Here is an 18,364-nt window from a genome sequence, read left to right as displayed (position 1 = left end):
ATGATTTAAAAGCATGGCGACTTTGATACGATGGATGAAGAAGCTGCAACAATTTTCGTCCAGGACCTGCGAATAGAAAATAAGGAGTATGTCTTCTGTCATATGGTGTTTTCTAGTCATTGAATTCCCAAATAGGACAACATTTTCTAGCATTAACATGAATCACTTCTGTGCTATGCATACAACAATATAGTAAATTTAGGATTGGTAACCTTTTCCTCTTCGATCAAACAGCATGCCTACATTTAGAAAAGAAACTGAACAATTTCTTACCATATTTTTGAACCATTCATCAATTCTATTCTTTCTGACTTTTGTAACTCATTTAATTACTAAAATGAATTCTTTACTCGTGCGTACGAGAGAGAGAACAAAACAAAACTGCCCTTCTTTAAATTTAAGAAGCATGGCTCAATTGGCAAAGAATGTTGAAGGTTACTCGTGCGTACGAGAGAGAGAACAAAACAAAACTGCCCTTCTTTAAATTTAAGAAGCATGGCTCAATTGGCAAAGAATGTTGAAGGAAAATCGTCTGTACAACACTATGAGACAATTTCAAACTGCTTAGTTCGTAAGTATTCCATTTCCGTCCTAAAGATGTTTTACAGTATTACATTTACTCAATATTTTATGCTACATAAAAAATACAAAAATATCTGATTCAATTTCCCAGTAAGGCTGTAAGATTTGGTCTGTGCTTTTCCATCTTTTATTCCCAAGAGTGTTTCCAATCACGTTATGCAAATGAGAATCTGGAGAATAGAGACGGCCCTGATCGCGAAGAATCATTTGCAGGGCTAGGTGGAACTTCATTTGAAGCGCGGTAAGCTTGTTGACACTTCTGCATCTGCAAATGTACGTAACAGGCTTGTTAGTAAGTCAACGACTCATTCACTTAAGCGGTAAAATGCAGTTTGAAGCAGATATTGAGTTTCCAACTCCCGCCACTTAGAATGGAGTCTAGAATACAATAACCGGATTCAAGAAGTCTATATTTGCCTCTTGGCTGGTATTTTCTAAAATCCTTCAGTTCCACTGAATTCAAGCTCAACGGAATTCCCAGCAGAAACTGAACACATAAATAAGACTGTGCAAGAGATGGTGCTATAACTTGTAAGCACCGACAGATGGCTATAATAGAAAGAATAATAAGCTGTCTGCACTCGACATGCTGCACATATTCTATCACATGGAGCATGAAACTAGTGAAGCAAATGAAGATAGACATCCTTTTCCACATAAGCATAAACCGAGAAAGGACAAAACAAACTCACCTCATCAGGGCTGAACTGAAGAAGCATTCCTACAACAGGTAGCAATCGCTCCACTTCACCTAACACAATTTGAATGGGCACAAAACGGCGATTCAAATAATCAATAGTGCGTATAATTATTTAATAAATAAACACATTCACCACCTTGTGTGATACATAAAAACATAAAACTAAATAGCTAAATAAGTCAAATTATCTTTCTTTTTTATTCCTTTTCATTTGTTAATTGTCCATAAATAGAATTTCCTTATTGTCAATGAGATGTGCCAAGTTAAAGCATGAAATCACCAAGCAAGTGAAACATGGCGGAGGCCCCGAGCTGGGTGGTTGACCATGAAAGAGGGTACAGCTGGAGATGAGAGCATACTGAAATACAAGATACCTGTCTCTAGAAGCTTTAAGATGACATTTTTAAGATACGTCAGATCCACTCCTTCCCTCTTCTGCATTCTTTCCATGTTCCTAAGTTCTTCTTTTAGCATAGCTTCCTGCAGCATTATCATCAAAACTAAATGAAGGTAGCAACACAATATCAATTTTCAAGTGTAAAACAAATCTATTTATATTTGGGTTCGACGTAAACTGCAGTTATAATGCTTGAGTAGCACAACAGAGAGAGAGGGAATGCGTAATTGCCAGAATGAGTATGTCGACACAAAATCTCAAGAGACCCTAAATGTCCATGCAAGTAAGATTGTTATGAAAATCACTGCAGGGTCTCAAGAGACCCTAAATGCGTAATTTCTGCAGCATTTGGGTAGTCCACTGATCTCAGAAGACATAAACAATGATAGTAAAAGAGGTCGGGTACTGCAACGAATGAGCTTTTTTTACATTCGTGAGGACAGCTGCTAAAGAATTTCTGACTAATACATTTAAATGGTCGGTTGCTTTGCAAATGACGTAAGCTTTCAACATCTTTAAAGTTGCTCATTTTCCCAAAGAAATAGAAAGGACTTGGGTTGGAATCTCTTCAATGAAAATGAAATTCATCATCCAAAAGGAAATACAATTTACACACAGGTACATGTGCAAATCATATCACATTCTTTCCAAACTTACAACATAAGCTTTTTAAATGGCCTGGACATCTAGAGACGGCAATTGTATATTACATAAATAATCCATTAAGCAGCTTTTCCAGTACAAATTCAAAATTGCAGCAAGTTAATCCCATCAGATTGAATCAACTCCCAATCCACATTCAAAAGATATAAGCTAAAATGTATTATATCAGTGAAAGTTTTAAATTTTAATCATTTGATCCAAAAGAATCAATCGGAAGACAAGAAGCGGAAGGTAGCAAAGATGGAAATGATTTCCACTCAGGAATGGGATTGTCAGATTTTCAGATAGAACTTCTTGTTTAGTATTCAACTTGTACAAAAACTAGCCCTATGAAATACCTGCTGCCGGTGAAGGCGATTTTCATGCTCCAGCTCTTCAAGTTCCTCCTGCATTTAAATGATCAGAAACACCAGTCGCCAAGAAAAGTTTTATTACAAATCAAATAAGTAGAACCTTAGAAACATTTTAGCTGCAGAGATGGCTTATTTCAAGATATTCTACGACCTAGATAACAGTCCCATGTATGTCAGTAATGAAGCAGATTTAGATATTTTTTTTGTTTGGACATATTTCTAGGCTTCAGTTCAGAAATGGTATTCAGTTTTAGAGTAATTTTATAATTCATTACCTGACTACTAGTCTATCAAAACTGTTGTCTTGATAAGAATTCAAGTCCTTTGCAAGAAGGAACTTTAAGGGCAATGCTTTTGGAAACTAGAATGATTTTTAAAATTAATTAGTTATCTCCAATTATTTCTAAATTAATTAACTATCATTTGCCGACCCATAAGTCACATTATCACTAATCCTGTAGCCTGTAGATGTCTTCAAAGTCTATACTATTAGACTGAGTTTACTTTCATAGTTTCTTACCATTTACACTTCTCTATTTCTCTCTTCTTGTTTTGTTTGTCTATTCCTTTTTGATTTACTGAACTTGTTCACTCCCACATTGACTAACTAGTTTCTGATGTCCATCCTCATCAAATTATAAGAGAAACTCAAAATCTCGAATTTATGTCAGGACATATAAAAGTAGTTCATAATTAGATTATATCTACAAGTCCAAGACATACTTGAAGTGCGAGAATATGTCGTTGCGTTTGGGCAAGCTCATCTTCCCGTTGGGCTTGTTGTCTTGCCAAAATCTGAAATAATACAACTAAATAAAAAACCAGGTACTTCAATGTAAAAAGATACCAATTCAAGCAATCTTTTCCTTTCTCGAAAGGTTACAACCAAAGAAATGTGTTTATATAAGTTAGGGGTTATCAACACCATATGAAGAATGGAAAATATATTTTCCAACTGCATGCTAGGAAGAGATAGAGAATCTAATAGGACATGTTTATATATGAAACAAAGATGTAACTTCTTTATGTCACAAAGAAAATTGCATACTAGGATCTGTTGATCTGCAGCTGAAGTACTAGAATTTGAGGCTTCCTGTTTATGAAGAGCTGCATCCATCAGTTTCAAAGGACAATTAAAACTCAGATCAATTCGTTAACAGTAGACTTGTGGTGTTTTAACTTCTCTCAACATCTTTATGACTTCAAATGATAATCCTTTTACCTGTATGGTCCTCGGAGTATTCAACCTGAAAATAGTTAAGACGTGGTAAACATATCAAAGAACTTACAGATAAAAGCTTATACTATCTGGAGCATAAGTACTACATAACAATATAGACAGAAGCCTAACTGAAAATCAAATTTGACTTGTAGGTAGGTATATTATTTGTGTAGAGGAGGGGCATACAGAAGGCCTTGAGTCCAGCAACTGACGTAGGTTCTCATTATCATCCAAAAGCCTAGAAATCTCTTTGTCCTTCTCCTCCATCATTTTATCAGCGAGATCATGAAAAGAACGTTGCTCATCCTGAGAAATATATAGATAAGTAATAAGAAAATGAAGCAAATACTCAATTCAGAAGCGACATATGACAGCTACAACCTTCAGCTTTTTACATTGTAACTTCAGCTCATCTACTTCTTTTTCCAAATTTTGACTGGAACACTCTTCATTTTGCCTTTCCAGTGCCTCACATCTCACTGTAAAGTTAACATTCAAGTTAATGAAAATACCATTCCATGTATAAAGTAAACATGCATATAAGCTTAAGGGAAAAACATGATTGCACTACATCGCCATGTTTCTTCCACATTTTGGAGGCTTTTATCCCATGCTTCTTTCTCAGATTGATGGTTAGAAAGAGTAGAGTCAAACTTCAATTGCAAGCTCTTAATCTGCTGCTCTGCTATGCTAAGAGCTGCATCTCTGAAGAATACAAGCAAAGTTAGAGCATTCCGAATTAGTAAGTTATAAATTGAAAACAGATTCATCTGCCATCCGGCTGCTAGGATTATAGTACTGGACTTGAATATGATAAACAAATCAAGATACATATCAATCAGATACATTTTAATGGGGAATCTGTCAATATGTGCACACACGTGTGTGCAATGTACATAGCTTCAGTAAAAAGTATTATTCCTCCCCCCAAAAAAATAATATAGTGCATGAAGCGTGATGTTTGTTATGAAATTTTGAAGCAGAGATACAGACATAGGAACAAGATAAATTGACAAGCATTTCCAAATACACATATATGACACAGGAAATTAGATAACTTGACAGAGCATTCTCTTATTAATATAAGACCCAAAGGAATGGGGGATGGAACATAGATAATAATATTTAGCACCTATGTCCAAATTAATTTGCTTTATGATGGAATTACTAGGTCGTAACGATTGTGTAAAAATAGGAAAAATTGAAAGTGATCAGAGGTTTATAAAATTGCAAGGACAATATAAATTTTAGGTGGAATTATAAATTGGCAAAAAAATTAACCTAGAGGTGTTACATATATGCCAAGTCTTGGATTATCATTGATTTTAATTCCCTTTCAGCTTTCCAGTTATTCCAAATCCAACTTTATTGCAGATATCTAACCCAAGATTCTGTCAATATTTTATATCCAACTTTTCTGCTCATATAAATTGTATGTTTGCCACAGAGAATGTCTTAGCCTGTCTCTGTAGTTTGTAAGTTCAACCTTAGTTAAGTTGTCTTAGTGAGTCTGTAGATATGAATAAAATCTTTTGCTTCCTAATAACATATGGATGGACAGGAAATTTAAGTTGATGAACTATTTCCTCCTCTCTTGTATCCCCCACCAACATCCAACACAACCCCTTAGTGGCATTGTTGCCAACAGACTCTCCTCCCTACTGACCCTCCTCACTCCTTGTCTTTTTCGCCGTCCACATCAGACAATTGAATTTGCTACAGGTGGCCCCCTTCTACTGTCGATTTCTGCTATCTCAATAAAAACCTTTGCTACCACCTAACTTCAATTTAGTATTTAGGATGTCTTGTTCTTAAGCATGTAATCTTAAGTTTTGCTGCCTAAAACTAATTATGAAGACAAGCAGAGCTCTGGCCTCCGTGTACAACATTTCTGAGAGATAGTGTGCAAAAAGATTAAGAGCAATTTTGTTCAATAAAATGGAAAGGCTCAAAAACCTATCCAACCTGCCTTTTAATTCACATGGACCACATTAGGCACTTTATACCTTTGTTGCTTTAGTTGCCTGATAGTTACTCATCTAACGTAAATCAGTCGAACTCAACTTTACTGAATTTGATTCAATGCCTGATCTAACACCTAGTCCAGCATTTCTGGTTTCACTCATAAATTTCCAACACTTGCTTTCTCGCCACATAGATATCTTATTCACTTGTGGTAGAAAAGTAAGAGGATGTTCATTTCTGATTTTTACTATTGGTAGTGCAATTTACAAAGGGCATCGGTTTTTGTAGAAGAGTAGTAATGGTTTTTGTGTGATGAATGATTTGATATATTAGAGTTATAGGTTTAAAAAATAAAAATATGTTGTATTTTCTTATATATATAGTGGGACCCACTCTAAGATGAAATATATGATTGGATAGATGACGTGGGATTGGGCTTTAAAAATTGAATGGATGAAGGGAACATGTTTTGAGTTTTTTACATAGTATAGGATTGAAAAAATGGATTCGAAGATGAAAATAAATATATCATCTAAAAGTTGCATCAAATACTCACATTTTGAAGTTCAACTTAAAATATCTAGCAAATTCTAGTTTCAATGAATGGGGTTATATACATTTAAGCAGTACAACGCAAGCAAAAGGATAGAAACACACGAATAATTTCCACGGTTTTTGTATATCCCACTTCAGTACACTGCAAATAATTTCCAAATATATATTTCTTTTAGATACAAGTAAAGCTTCTGAAGTTTAATTGGCGTATCAAGAAGAACTGGTACCTGGTCAAAATTTCCTTATCCAAATTTGTCTGAACATCTTTAAGGTCCTGGAGAGCTTTATCCTTTTCTGAAGTTACCAATAGTATTTCTTTTTCAGCATCCTAGGTACATGAAAAACATGAATTTTATGAGGAGCAAGATACAGATATGGGCTCAAGGATTCTTCTGTCTTCTCAGAAAAAATGGAACAGAGGCTGGTTTAACCTTCAGAGCTTCCTCAAGAGCTTTGAATTGATCATTGTCCCTTGTAGAAGCTAATTCAGCATCCTTTTTCTGAAGCAGCGCATGAGCTCGAACTTTGTACGAAGCAAATTCACTTTCAATGCGCTTTATCTGCAACTTGTAACCATCAGCAAGATGAAAAATTGAACCGCTTCCAAATGCAACACAAGCAAAGATGAAATAAGCAGTCAGAAAGCAACAAGAACAAGACTACTTAATCTTCTGATAAAAGTTAGCAGATGAATATATGAAAGAAAAAGCATACTCCCTCCGTCCTGTAAAAATAGTCCTAGGAGAGAGTCGCACAGGTTTTAATGACTGCAATCGAATGTACTGTGAGCAGAGAAAGGGACTCCACCTTAGGGAAGTGTTGAAGTGGATAAAGGGACCCACCTTAGTGGATAATGGGATTTAGGTTAAATTAAAGTGGTGGAGCATATGTGGTAGAATAGGTAAATAAGTTGATATATTGAGGGTAATATGTATCGATTTGTTGTGCGGTAGTGTCTATAAATAGACTAGGACTATTTTTTGTGGACGTCCCAAAATGGAAAACTATGACTATATTTACAAGACATAGGGAGTATTATTATTAACAATCCCAAACTAAAAGTCCAAATGGGTTTTAATTTTTCTTGCATTTCACATGAAAAACACTCTCAAGGAAATTAATTACCAGAATGATAAAATCTAACTAGCAGGGGACAAAACTAGCAGTTACTCTTTAAAGGAGGCAAAAAGAAATTTAAGAAAAACCTTGTCATTAGCTTCCACTAGCTCAGAATCTTTATTATTCAGCAGCTGACTTTGCACAGAAAGTTCCGACTCCAATTGACCTGATAAAGAGAAATGACAATGGTATTCCATGTCCTAAACGAAAAAGGTGATGCTGAAAGTAACAGTATTACTTCTCAGTTTTGCTGCTTCAACTTCAGCATGTATCCGGTTACTCTCAGAAATCTCCAGCTTTGATTTCATGGACTGCAATGCAGTTTCCAGGACCTCTTTTTCTTTCTCCTGAATGATGACAAGCATTATATTTACAGGTTTATATAATGTTGAAACTCCAACTTTCATAACTTGCTTGATTCGTAACATCCACAATAATCAGAAAGCTAAAGACCAATCATACATGTTCGTTTTTCAGATGGTTGAGCTCTCCTTTTAAAGTTTCCATGGAAGCTCTAAGTCGTGCAGCTTCACCACTTGAAGCTGCATCCATCTCTGCAATCTTGGTGTCTTTTTCCACAATTAGAGCCTGAAAATAGAAAGGTAAAAAATTCTTTTGTTAACTTCACATTTTATAAACTCCCAAATACCAATGCTGCTTGTAAGGTAGGACTAAAAATATGATGCTACAAGAAACTAATCATAAAGCACAAATGGAATAAGATAAAAAAATACTACTAATAAAGATCAATCACTGCTGCTCATATTTTGAGAAAAACAAACTAAAGAATATTAAGTGAGAGTACCCGCAGAGAGGAAATTGTCTCAGTTGCTCGGCTTCTCTCTGCTAAAACCTCAGCAATTTGGGATTCCAAATTCTCTACTTGCTGAGGAATAGAATATAGGAACAAGAAATTAAATTCCTCAAGTTAGTAAGGTGCACTTAGAAGTAGGGTCAGAAAGAACCCTTCATGTATTGCAAGGGTTTGCTCGATGTCCACATGATTTCACCTTCTGATGCTTTAGAGAGAGTTCTGTAAGTGAAGCTTGCCGTTTTTCATCAGCCAACTGCAATAATCCTCGCAGGTCTTCCAGCATCTGCACAAATTCAAGCACATATCATGTTCTAAGTAAAGTGAAGTGAATGTTTTCAGAGAAGACCATGCACTTTTAATGAATGGGCATGACGACCGTAGCATTTGAAAAAACTATTTAGAACAGGACGATGTGAGCAATAAGCGATTTCCTAGCAGGAAATATTAATAAGTCGCTAGATGACAAACTTCAGAACTAGAGGCTAATTTCCAGAATGTATTCTTCATAGAACAGATGTTCAAAGTTCACTTTATTATCAATATTGAAGATTGTTTCTGGACAAGCTTGTCCATTTTGTACCATGATATGTTAATAGTTGAGTCACTTATATGAAGTCAATTAAGCACCTGACATGACTGATCTACATCTAGAATAAAACTCACTTAATTATAAATTCACCCAGAATATAAGATAAACCTTTGAATAATACTGGCTATATGGCAATTCTTAGTGTAGGAATATTATGTCAAACTAAGGAGTAGATGACTAAGAAAGTATTAAGCATCACCCATCTCATCTAATTCTGAATTCATGTTAAGATTACATAACTTTCTGAAATTTCAGAGTATCAACGAAGTCTTAGCATGAACATTACCAATAATGTCAATATCTTCAACCACTAAAAATTAGATTAACTTTGATGTATGACTATCACTTTGTTCCTCTCAAAATGACTTTACAAACAAATGATGACGTTCAAGTTGTCTCGTTAACCAACAAATGCATTAAATGCACAGGAACCTAGACAGTTATTGACTCGGTGCAGTGAAGGTCTCTTCAGCACTGATACTTATTACCAATCCGCTTTTGAATTACAGCTTTGCATACTTTCCAACATTAGCATTAGCCAATACAAAATCAAGCAAAATATAATTTGCAGAAATCACGGTTTAGTATTAAGTATTAACATGTTGAAAAAGAGCTATATGTATGCTACTCCATCTGAAATTGCAGGCCTTATCATAAATACCTTAAATTCTCCAGGCAACTCACAATCAGTTTTAAAGCACAAAACAAACACAACCACGAGGACATCTCAAACAATATATGCTAATGGAAAATGCATAATGGATAGGTGGGAGTGGTTAGGCTACAAACCCATTTTGCAACAAAAACTACGAACCATGAAATTATGATGAATTTCTATGAGTAACATGATGAATTCTCTGGAAAAGTGATGAATTCAAAAAAAGAAAAAAATTCGCCCCCTATGGGATTCGACCGCTAGACCATGAATTCATTCAACAAAGTGATGAATCTACCGTAGATCTTCATGATCAAGGGCTGAAAATGGTTCCTAGTTTCTATCTTAAAATGAGTTTTTATTTTAACCTAATCCATGGATATGTAATACATTTCTTTATTTCCTAATAAGAAAACGACCCAGTAAACACCATAAAGAGAGGGGTAGGCTGCGTCTAAAGTCTAAACAGATATATGTTCTTTTAGGCTTGATTAAAAATGAGCATCATGATAAAGCCAGTTATGATGTTCATCAGGATACACAGAAAAAGCATGACGTAGATGCACAAAGTGGGCTCTATAACAATTTTATAAGACAAAGAAAAACTGGCAACCTTGAGATTCTCCCCTCAACCTGAAGCAGACATATCTACAGTCACAGCTAGTTTCATACAAGTCCAACCTAATTGGAGTTATTTATAGGTAAGGAAGTTGAAAATTTGCAATCAAATAACATTAGTTGAACAAAGTATCCACGTAAAAAATAACTCTGTACACTTGCTTACTGCATAAGAAGCTTGATGGTACAATATGTACAGTATATTATTGTTATCAGATAAGGAACAGATACCCTTTTTAACATCAAACAGGTAACACACGTGACATAAAATGTGTAAATCACAAATTCAAACCATCATGATATCAGATTAACATTTCCCAATTGTCATTTTACCATAGATGACGACTTACCTGTTCTTTTTCTATAAGTGATTGTTGCATTGCCTCCAAAGCACTCTCTTTGGGAATTAAAGAATGACGTAATTCTTCAAGGCTGTCCCGGAGCCTGCATGAGAGAATATTGTCAAACTATTTGCTACAAAAAAGAATAATTCTTCTACAAGCACTCGCTAGGTTGAAACATAGAAATTTAGTACTAAAGTATACATAATTGTAAGAGGTCAAACCTAAATGGTCTCAATCAACTAAATCAAAGATTATCGGGTTATATGCTCTATGACCCGATGAATGATACACAACTTTCATCCAGTACCAAAAGAGACACAACTTAAAAGGAAAAGCATAGCCTTTAGGTCCCATAGTAAGGGTGACATTTCTAGTACAGAGGGACATCATATTTCCATCATTCCATGTACAGGTATACAAAGTTCTTGCTTTGTGCAGCAACACATAGGTATTTGAACGTCCAAGAGGAGGTATGACCGCCAAAAGCAAAAAGGTTTGTCGTGCAAAGTAATTTTCAGTTTTGGAATTGTACATGTTCTTGAATTATGTATTAGTGTCTAGTGATCATTTGAGATAGCAGGAGCAGAGGACTTGTTATGCAAAAAGAAATCCTAACAAGTGGAGACCATACTTGTTGTTCGCACTTCGCAATTGCTGCCTCTCCCCATCCATTGCTTTCATTGCTTCATTAGCATGTTGCCGTGTCCGCTCCAGCTCCTGCTTCATTGCTGACAACTGGGAAGAAGCCATATCAGCTTTCTCATTAACTTCACGGAACTGAACCTCAAGGTCATCTTTTTCCTGAAAACACAACCCAGTTATCAATTGATTACAACTATAAACGTGAAAACCATTATAGCAAGCATGAAAATATGCTTGTCAGCTAAATACATAGCTCTTATTTCAAATGGTTGAATAGGAACATAGACACATTGAGGTACACTGAGCTAACTTGATTAACTAGAAAATTGAGCCGAAAACACTCACACAACAAACATCCTCAGTGCTTCAATGTTTCTTCTTTGACTTGCATAATCAGTTCCATATAACATAAACCACAGAAAATGACATGCAATGCAGCATAACAGGGAAAAGCTCTCATTCCTTAAAACAGTAGAAACAGCTCACAAAAATATCGCTCAACCAAATTACTTGTCCTACCAGAAAGCTCCATTTACACCAATTACAGAACCTACCTGTCATCTTACATCAAACAAATTATAATTTTTTAGGTTTTCCCTATTAAAGGTACTTTACCAAAACTTCACTCTCAGAGAGTTCTTTTATTTGAAATACAGCAAAATTTTCTGGATGACTCTCACAATGAAACAAGCGATGCCATGCGAAAATTCATATCAACAGAAATGTTAACCATGAGAAAACATTTGCAGCATATAACATTTATGGGAAGAGAAAGCAAGTATTATTCTCACTTATCTCTTTCGAGGAGATGTTATTTTCAGCAAAGCATGCTGAATGGCACCCTTTTTGGAGCAACTCTAGAACACCTTTGAGCATCCCACAATAAATAAGGGCCAAATAAACATCTGACTGGTACAATTTCACTTGATACAAGTTAAGTGTTTATAGGGTGAGATCCGTAGGGAGAGAGGTTTTCTTTTTCAACTTGTAAATGTTTTGTGATTCAAAGGAGATGATTAAGAAGTGAATGCAATAGTTCAGCTGCAGAGAAACAGAAATATCACGGTTCTTACAGGTAGAGCCTAGTGGGGAGTAAGGGTGGCGGAACCGTGGGGAAGGGTTCTCCAGCCAGTTTTTAAAAGTAATATTCCTTCACTGTCCTAAACTCTGCAACAGAAAATGACCTCAGGCTACTATATGACTATATCAGAGATGTGTCATCAGTCCTTTTATTCAGGCTAATGATCTTACATCCAAAAAAAAATGAGATAATAATGCTTTCAGGTTGATAGTCAAGAAAAATTCAACAGTTACGATATCTCCAACCAATCTGACCAAAACAGAGATGACAGGGGACCGCGAAAATGAATCCTGAGAGCCAGAAAAAGAAGAGTCAAACAAAAAAAATGATACGCGTACCTTTTGCACCTCCTGAATACGTTGTTTGGCTCTTTTGTGAAGCCTGTTGAACTTGGTGTCAAGTTCGGAATACTTCTCATCCCGCTCCTTGATTTCTTGATCCATCTTCTTTTGAGCTATGCCAGAGAAATAAACATAAAATTTATTAAGTCTACATGTCAAAAGGGTACACAAATCCAAAATTATAGCAGAACAAACTATAAGCATAGTACCACCAGATATATAAACCATTACAAGTCTATGCCAACAAAAAGATATCAAGTTACAAATAACTTGGCTAAAGTTCATATTGAAACTAACAACAAATTATAAACCTTCGTCAAATTTAGCAGCGAGCTCTTGTGCTTTCGTATCTGCCTCCAAGTGTGCAGCTCTTAGATGTTTCAGAGCCTCCTCGGCAGCATATCGTGTTTGCCTTTCTTCAAGAAGTTCTCTCTTCAGTGACTCAATTTCTCCACTGAGATCTCTGAGATCATCCCCAACCCCAGAGTGACGATCCTCTACATTTTGTGGGTCAGGCCGATCAGAATCATTATCCCCAGCCCGTGAGCCACGCTCTGGGTCAGGTTGATCAGAATCGTCATTCCCAGACCTTGAGTCCACCTCCTCTATTTTTTGTGGGTCAGGCTTATCAGAATCATCATTCCCAGCCTGTGAGTCGTGCTCCTGTACTTTTGGTGTGTCAGGCTGATCAGATTCAAGAAGGATCTTCAACCCCTCATCCTGAGACTTCATATATTCATTCTGAACCATCTGTACAAGTTCGTCATGGTAGTAATTAGAATGTGTATTTCCAACATGGAGCCCATTCTCCTTCACGAGATTACTGTCGATGGAACTATCTGGGTTAAGCTGCTTAGTCTCGTGTTCTGCAACATCAGCCACATGATTTTCTGGCATCCCACCACTCTCACCCTCTTCTTGAGACATAGTTGCAAAGTCAGTTAAGTTAAGACCTTATTCTTTTTTCATCCTCAGATGTAATTCTAACTGCAAGCCGCTCCACCAATAGCTGAACAATAACGGTAATAGATTAAATCAATGCCAAGCAAACAGTATAATTCATCAATAGACTGCACTAGCATTATATTCGATTAAAGCTATCCCCCAAAACAGCTCCCACCAAAACTTTAAGCATACTCATTGGGGAAAGAGCTTTAGATAATACGATCAGAATCACGTAATCTAAGCGTCGATGAAATATAAAAATTAAGAAAAATAACAACCATCACGCAACAAATATATCCTTCACCCCAGAAATTCCGATTGAAAACCAACAAAACCATAATTTACACCTATTATAGTGAGAAATGCCACAAGTGAAACGAGCAAAAATAATAATCCCAGAAGTAGGTAATGAGCTCGCATCTTACACGAGTAATATTCGAGATCGTATGATATTTCCGCAGATCCACCAAAACCGATTCGAATTGCAAAGAGCGAAATTATGTATCTACGATAACAGCAACGAATCAGCGCTGGAAATGGGGGCTCTGTTCTGGCGAAATCACAATTCCATTCGGCCCCTCACTTCACACGCTGCCGCCATCACATAAATCGGCTTTCAAGTTTTGTAATTGCAGGCTTCAAAAAAAAAAGTTTTGTAATTGTTCATCGGAGGGCATTTTGGTAAATGACCAGTCATATCTGCATTCTCAATTTCTCAGATGCACTTGCACTTTGTTTAATTCTTCTCATGCTAGCCTATAATAAAACTTACCAATTTCAATACAATTTACGAATGTTCTCCAAAACAATCAAATTTACACGCATACCCCAAAAAATGAACTTCACTCCAATTTAAATCTGCTCGTTCATATTTACACGCATAAATTTTTATTATCTCTCATTTTCCCATGATAAATTTATCCATCAAATTAAACGCACTCATACCATTAATAGTTGATCGTGTATATATAAGATGTATGCCGTCAGGAAATAAATACTTTATTCATCTTATTTGACTTAATTTGTATTTCTTTTTTAGTTATCTCACCTTATTTGATATATATATTTTTTTTTAGATTATCACACTACACTAGACTCACACAAATTTATACCAAGTATAACCTTATTCTCCTAAATAATTATACCAAAATAACTAAATCAAATAGAGTAGGATGAAGTGAGTGATTTGTTTTTATTTTTAATCAATCGTTAAATTGTTATGGTTCTTGTACAAATTCAAACTTCTTGGATCAAGATCCATGCAAAAAAGATTGATGTTTCTATGTTTCCAATTTTTTTTATTTTTTTTTCAATTGTCAATGCGTATGAGCTCGTATAAGAACAAACAAGCTAACTAAGAAGCTCGTAATACAACTCAAATAAATTATGATCGTGCACCTTGAAGTGATTGGTATTTATCTTTTTGGATAATTGCACGTAAGTACATCAATTTTGACAAGAATCTATTTTTAACACGAATTTTAAAAAATTTAATAAAATATATAAATTTTAATTGTCGTTCAAATTTGATTCCATTAAATTTTAAAATATTCAAAATTTCCCCCCTCTTTCAAAATAAATTGCACAAAAAATCCACTTTCAAATTTATGTATACAAAAAAGTCCATTTTCAACTTTACCTGTAAAATTTTAAATTATCTTGGTCAACGTGTTTTCTTATAATTATAAATCTCACGCACTCGTTAAAAATGATATCATAGCGAATTTCTATTGAGGATTTATAAAATATTTAATATATTAAGTAACATACTAATATATGAAGTAATTAACCCTACGTGGGAGGAGAATCCAATGAAATTATGGATCTGAACAACTATCCCATATGGATATTTGCTTGGATTAGCCTTATTGCCGCTTGGAGCTCGGCAAATTCTAGAATATGGGCTTGATGATAATATTCAATACTCATGATAATTTCACGAATATTTTCTCTAATATATTAAATATTTTATAAATCTTCAATAAAAATCGGCTTTGATACCATTTTTGACAAGAGTGTGAGATTTGTACTTATTATAAACATGTTCATCAAAGTAATTTATTAAAATTTTACACACAAATTCAAAAGTGGATTTTTTTGTACAAATAAATTTGAAAGTGGGCTTTTGTGCAATTTATTTTGAAAGAGGCGACAGTTTTGAACATTTTAGAATTTAACGAAGTCAAATTTAAATGACAATTGAATTTCGTGTATTTCATTGGTTTTTTTTAAGTTCGTGTTAAAAATGAATTCTCGCTAAAATTGACATATTTACGTGTAATTATCCCTTATCTTTTTGTTCTTCAGAATCCTGAGAAAAATACATGGAATGATCAAAATATATATTATCAGCTGAAAACCTTTTAACTGAAATTCATAAACGTTTTGAAAACCATAATTTAATTAGATGAAAAAAAGAAACGACACATTTTAAGGGCATGATTCCAACATCTTGAAGTTAAGGGCATGATTCCAACATCTTGAAACGATTTTCCTTGAATCTCAGTACTTTCTACTACTCCATAATTAGCAACTGGAAATCATATAAAAAGTAACTAGACGATATAGTTAAATGGTTAAGTAACGCATTTTAAATGATAATATATAACTTAACCTAAAAAAATGATAGCAATATGTATAACTTTATCAAATTTTCTTACGGTTTTTCATCTTATTAGTACGTCCATTCATACGATGCACGACGAATATCGAAATTAAATATAAATAGTATAAAATATGTTTATGTCGGAGTAGAGTTATGTCTCTTGGATATGACTGCCGCGGAGCTACGAATGGGACACGACTCTCCCATCCCCAACCCCAAGCGCATCCGGAGATTGTAAAAGGGAAAGGAGAACACCCCTCCCAACCACCGCAAACCACCTGAACACCGAACAAAAACAGCTCCATGCACAAATGGAACAAGCAGCTCAATTCATGAGAACCATGTCCAAGAGACACAACTTTACTCCGACAGAAAAGAACATGTTGTGGAGATTTGGCAGCGGGGATTCTTGACTCTGTCGGGTGAATTTTGCTGCCGAGTTTGGCAGCCGATTGTGTCTCCTTGGGAGTCTTGACTTGCTTGCTTTGGCTGGATCGTTCTTGTGTTTTTGTTAAAATGTTGTTTGTGTTTGGGTGGGTTGAGCCGGGATTGTTTTAGGACGATGGTTAGGCCGGAGTTTTGGAAACAATCCTTTCCGCTCTCCCACTTTTGGTTTTTTCTTCTTTCGTCCTTTAGACGAGTACTCTTTTTCCTGTTTACGGGTTTTCGCACTGAGTTTTCCGTAAACAGGTTTTAATGAGGTTCGGCCCTTATTCTGCTTTCCAGGGTTTTCTTATAGGTTTTTTCTTCATTTTTATATATAAACGCATTTTAATAATAATGTTTTAAAAATAAAATAATCCATATCAATGACTCAATAAAATTCTAAATTCAAAAATATAAATTTTTAACTTTGCATAAAGTGTAATGATAATACAGTTAACTAAACAAATTTAAAAAATTATTCGACAATTAAAATTAACATTACACATTATTATTATAAAGTATTATATGTCATAATAAATAAATAAATATTTTCATGCACAAACATACATAAAAAGTTGTAAAAATTTAATGAAAAGAAAGATAATAAAATATTTTAAATTTTAATATTTTCATAATTTATTCATTTTAAATTCAGTTTTCGTGATTTTTATATTATCTATTAAATCTAAGATACATATTGAATATTTTTTTTCATTAATCAAATTTGATAATGTTTGTAAAATAATTAAAATATAAAAGAAAGAAAAATAAAAAATAGTGGACATATTGGTGGGAGAAGAGAGAGAAAAACAGAGTGAAAATTAGAGGGAAAAAACCCCTCTTGTATATATTATATAGATAGATTAAATTCAAATAATTATCGTGTCATTGTTAAATAAGTATAAATAACTACTATTAACTCTTGAAATTGACGTGAAAAGTACAGCAACAATGTTATGAATGATTTAAAGTTGAGCAACTAAAAATGTAGAAATGTTTCATAATTCGGGAGCAACGCATGAGAAAGACTTCGTTAGATTTTATTTCATCAGTTTCGTATCTGACTTCAACTTATATTATGGCTTCCCCAACACATTATTACTCCTTAATTAAAACCAACAACACGTCCTATAACATCAAGCCACGTGTCGCATTCATCAGTAGTCCCAATATGAAATGAACCGACTAGAATATCTTTCTTTGTCCTAACTCAAATTACTACTTTTATTCTCATTCTCATTGTAATTTGTGAATCATCTACCTTATGCAAATTCGCATAAGTATCATCATTTTTTTACTTTCTTATGAATTCATTAGAATCTCATGTGTTACATGTCACATCCACGTCGATTCTATAACCAAATTTTCTCTAGCAAAGAAACACTTAAGATAAACATATTTTTTTCCATCTAAAGTAGCTCTAAATAACAAAGAAATCAGGTAGCTCTGAATAAAAATATAAAAATATGGTAATTAATCATACACTATAAATTTTAGAATCTTGACTTCAAGAATCGATTTAAAAATTCAAATTGGAAGATTACAGTTGATTAGTGTCTAATCCAACTTGTTGTTCTTATAGAATCTCATGACAATGGAGAAAACATATCCACAATAAATGTGCCTAAGTCATGGTCGTATTTAAATTTACATAATATACAAATATAAAGAAATAGTATAGTACTAGTAATTTTAGCCCTTATAGTAGTTTAGACAATACTTGAATCATTATGAAGACAAGTTAAGCA

General features: G+C 34.5%; 1 protein-coding gene across 1 annotated transcript; it reads right to left on the bottom strand.

Moving 5' to 3' along the window:
* Positions 1-462: 462 nt before the first annotated feature.
* LOC131023804 (protein GRIP-like) lies at positions 463-14,275 on the bottom strand. Its single transcript, XM_057953405.1, has 22 exons — positions 14,011-14,275; positions 12,952-13,649; positions 12,638-12,753; positions 11,208-11,377; positions 10,583-10,676; positions 8,567-8,653; positions 8,362-8,442; positions 8,019-8,144; positions 7,795-7,903; positions 7,643-7,722; positions 6,869-6,997; positions 6,665-6,765; positions 4,489-4,622; positions 4,299-4,396; positions 4,104-4,223; positions 3,918-3,942; positions 3,744-3,802; positions 3,419-3,490; positions 2,681-2,728; positions 1,657-1,762; positions 1,275-1,333; positions 463-847 (listed from the first exon to the last, which is right to left on the bottom strand). Exons 2-22 carry the CDS (start codon positions 13,565-13,567, stop codon positions 737-739), a joined length of 2,541 nt encoding a protein of 846 aa, XP_057809388.1. The 5' UTR covers positions 13,568-13,649; positions 14,011-14,275; the 3' UTR covers positions 463-736.
* Positions 14,276-18,364: the final 4,089 nt, after the last annotated feature.

The sequence above is a fragment of the Salvia miltiorrhiza genome, chromosome 4, assembly GCF_028751815.1.
Source record: "Salvia miltiorrhiza cultivar Shanhuang (shh) chromosome 4, IMPLAD_Smil_shh, whole genome shotgun sequence".
Classification (NCBI taxonomy): Eukaryota; Viridiplantae; Streptophyta; class Magnoliopsida; order Lamiales; family Lamiaceae; genus Salvia; species Salvia miltiorrhiza.
This window is presented reverse-complemented; position numbering and strand designations above follow the sequence as displayed.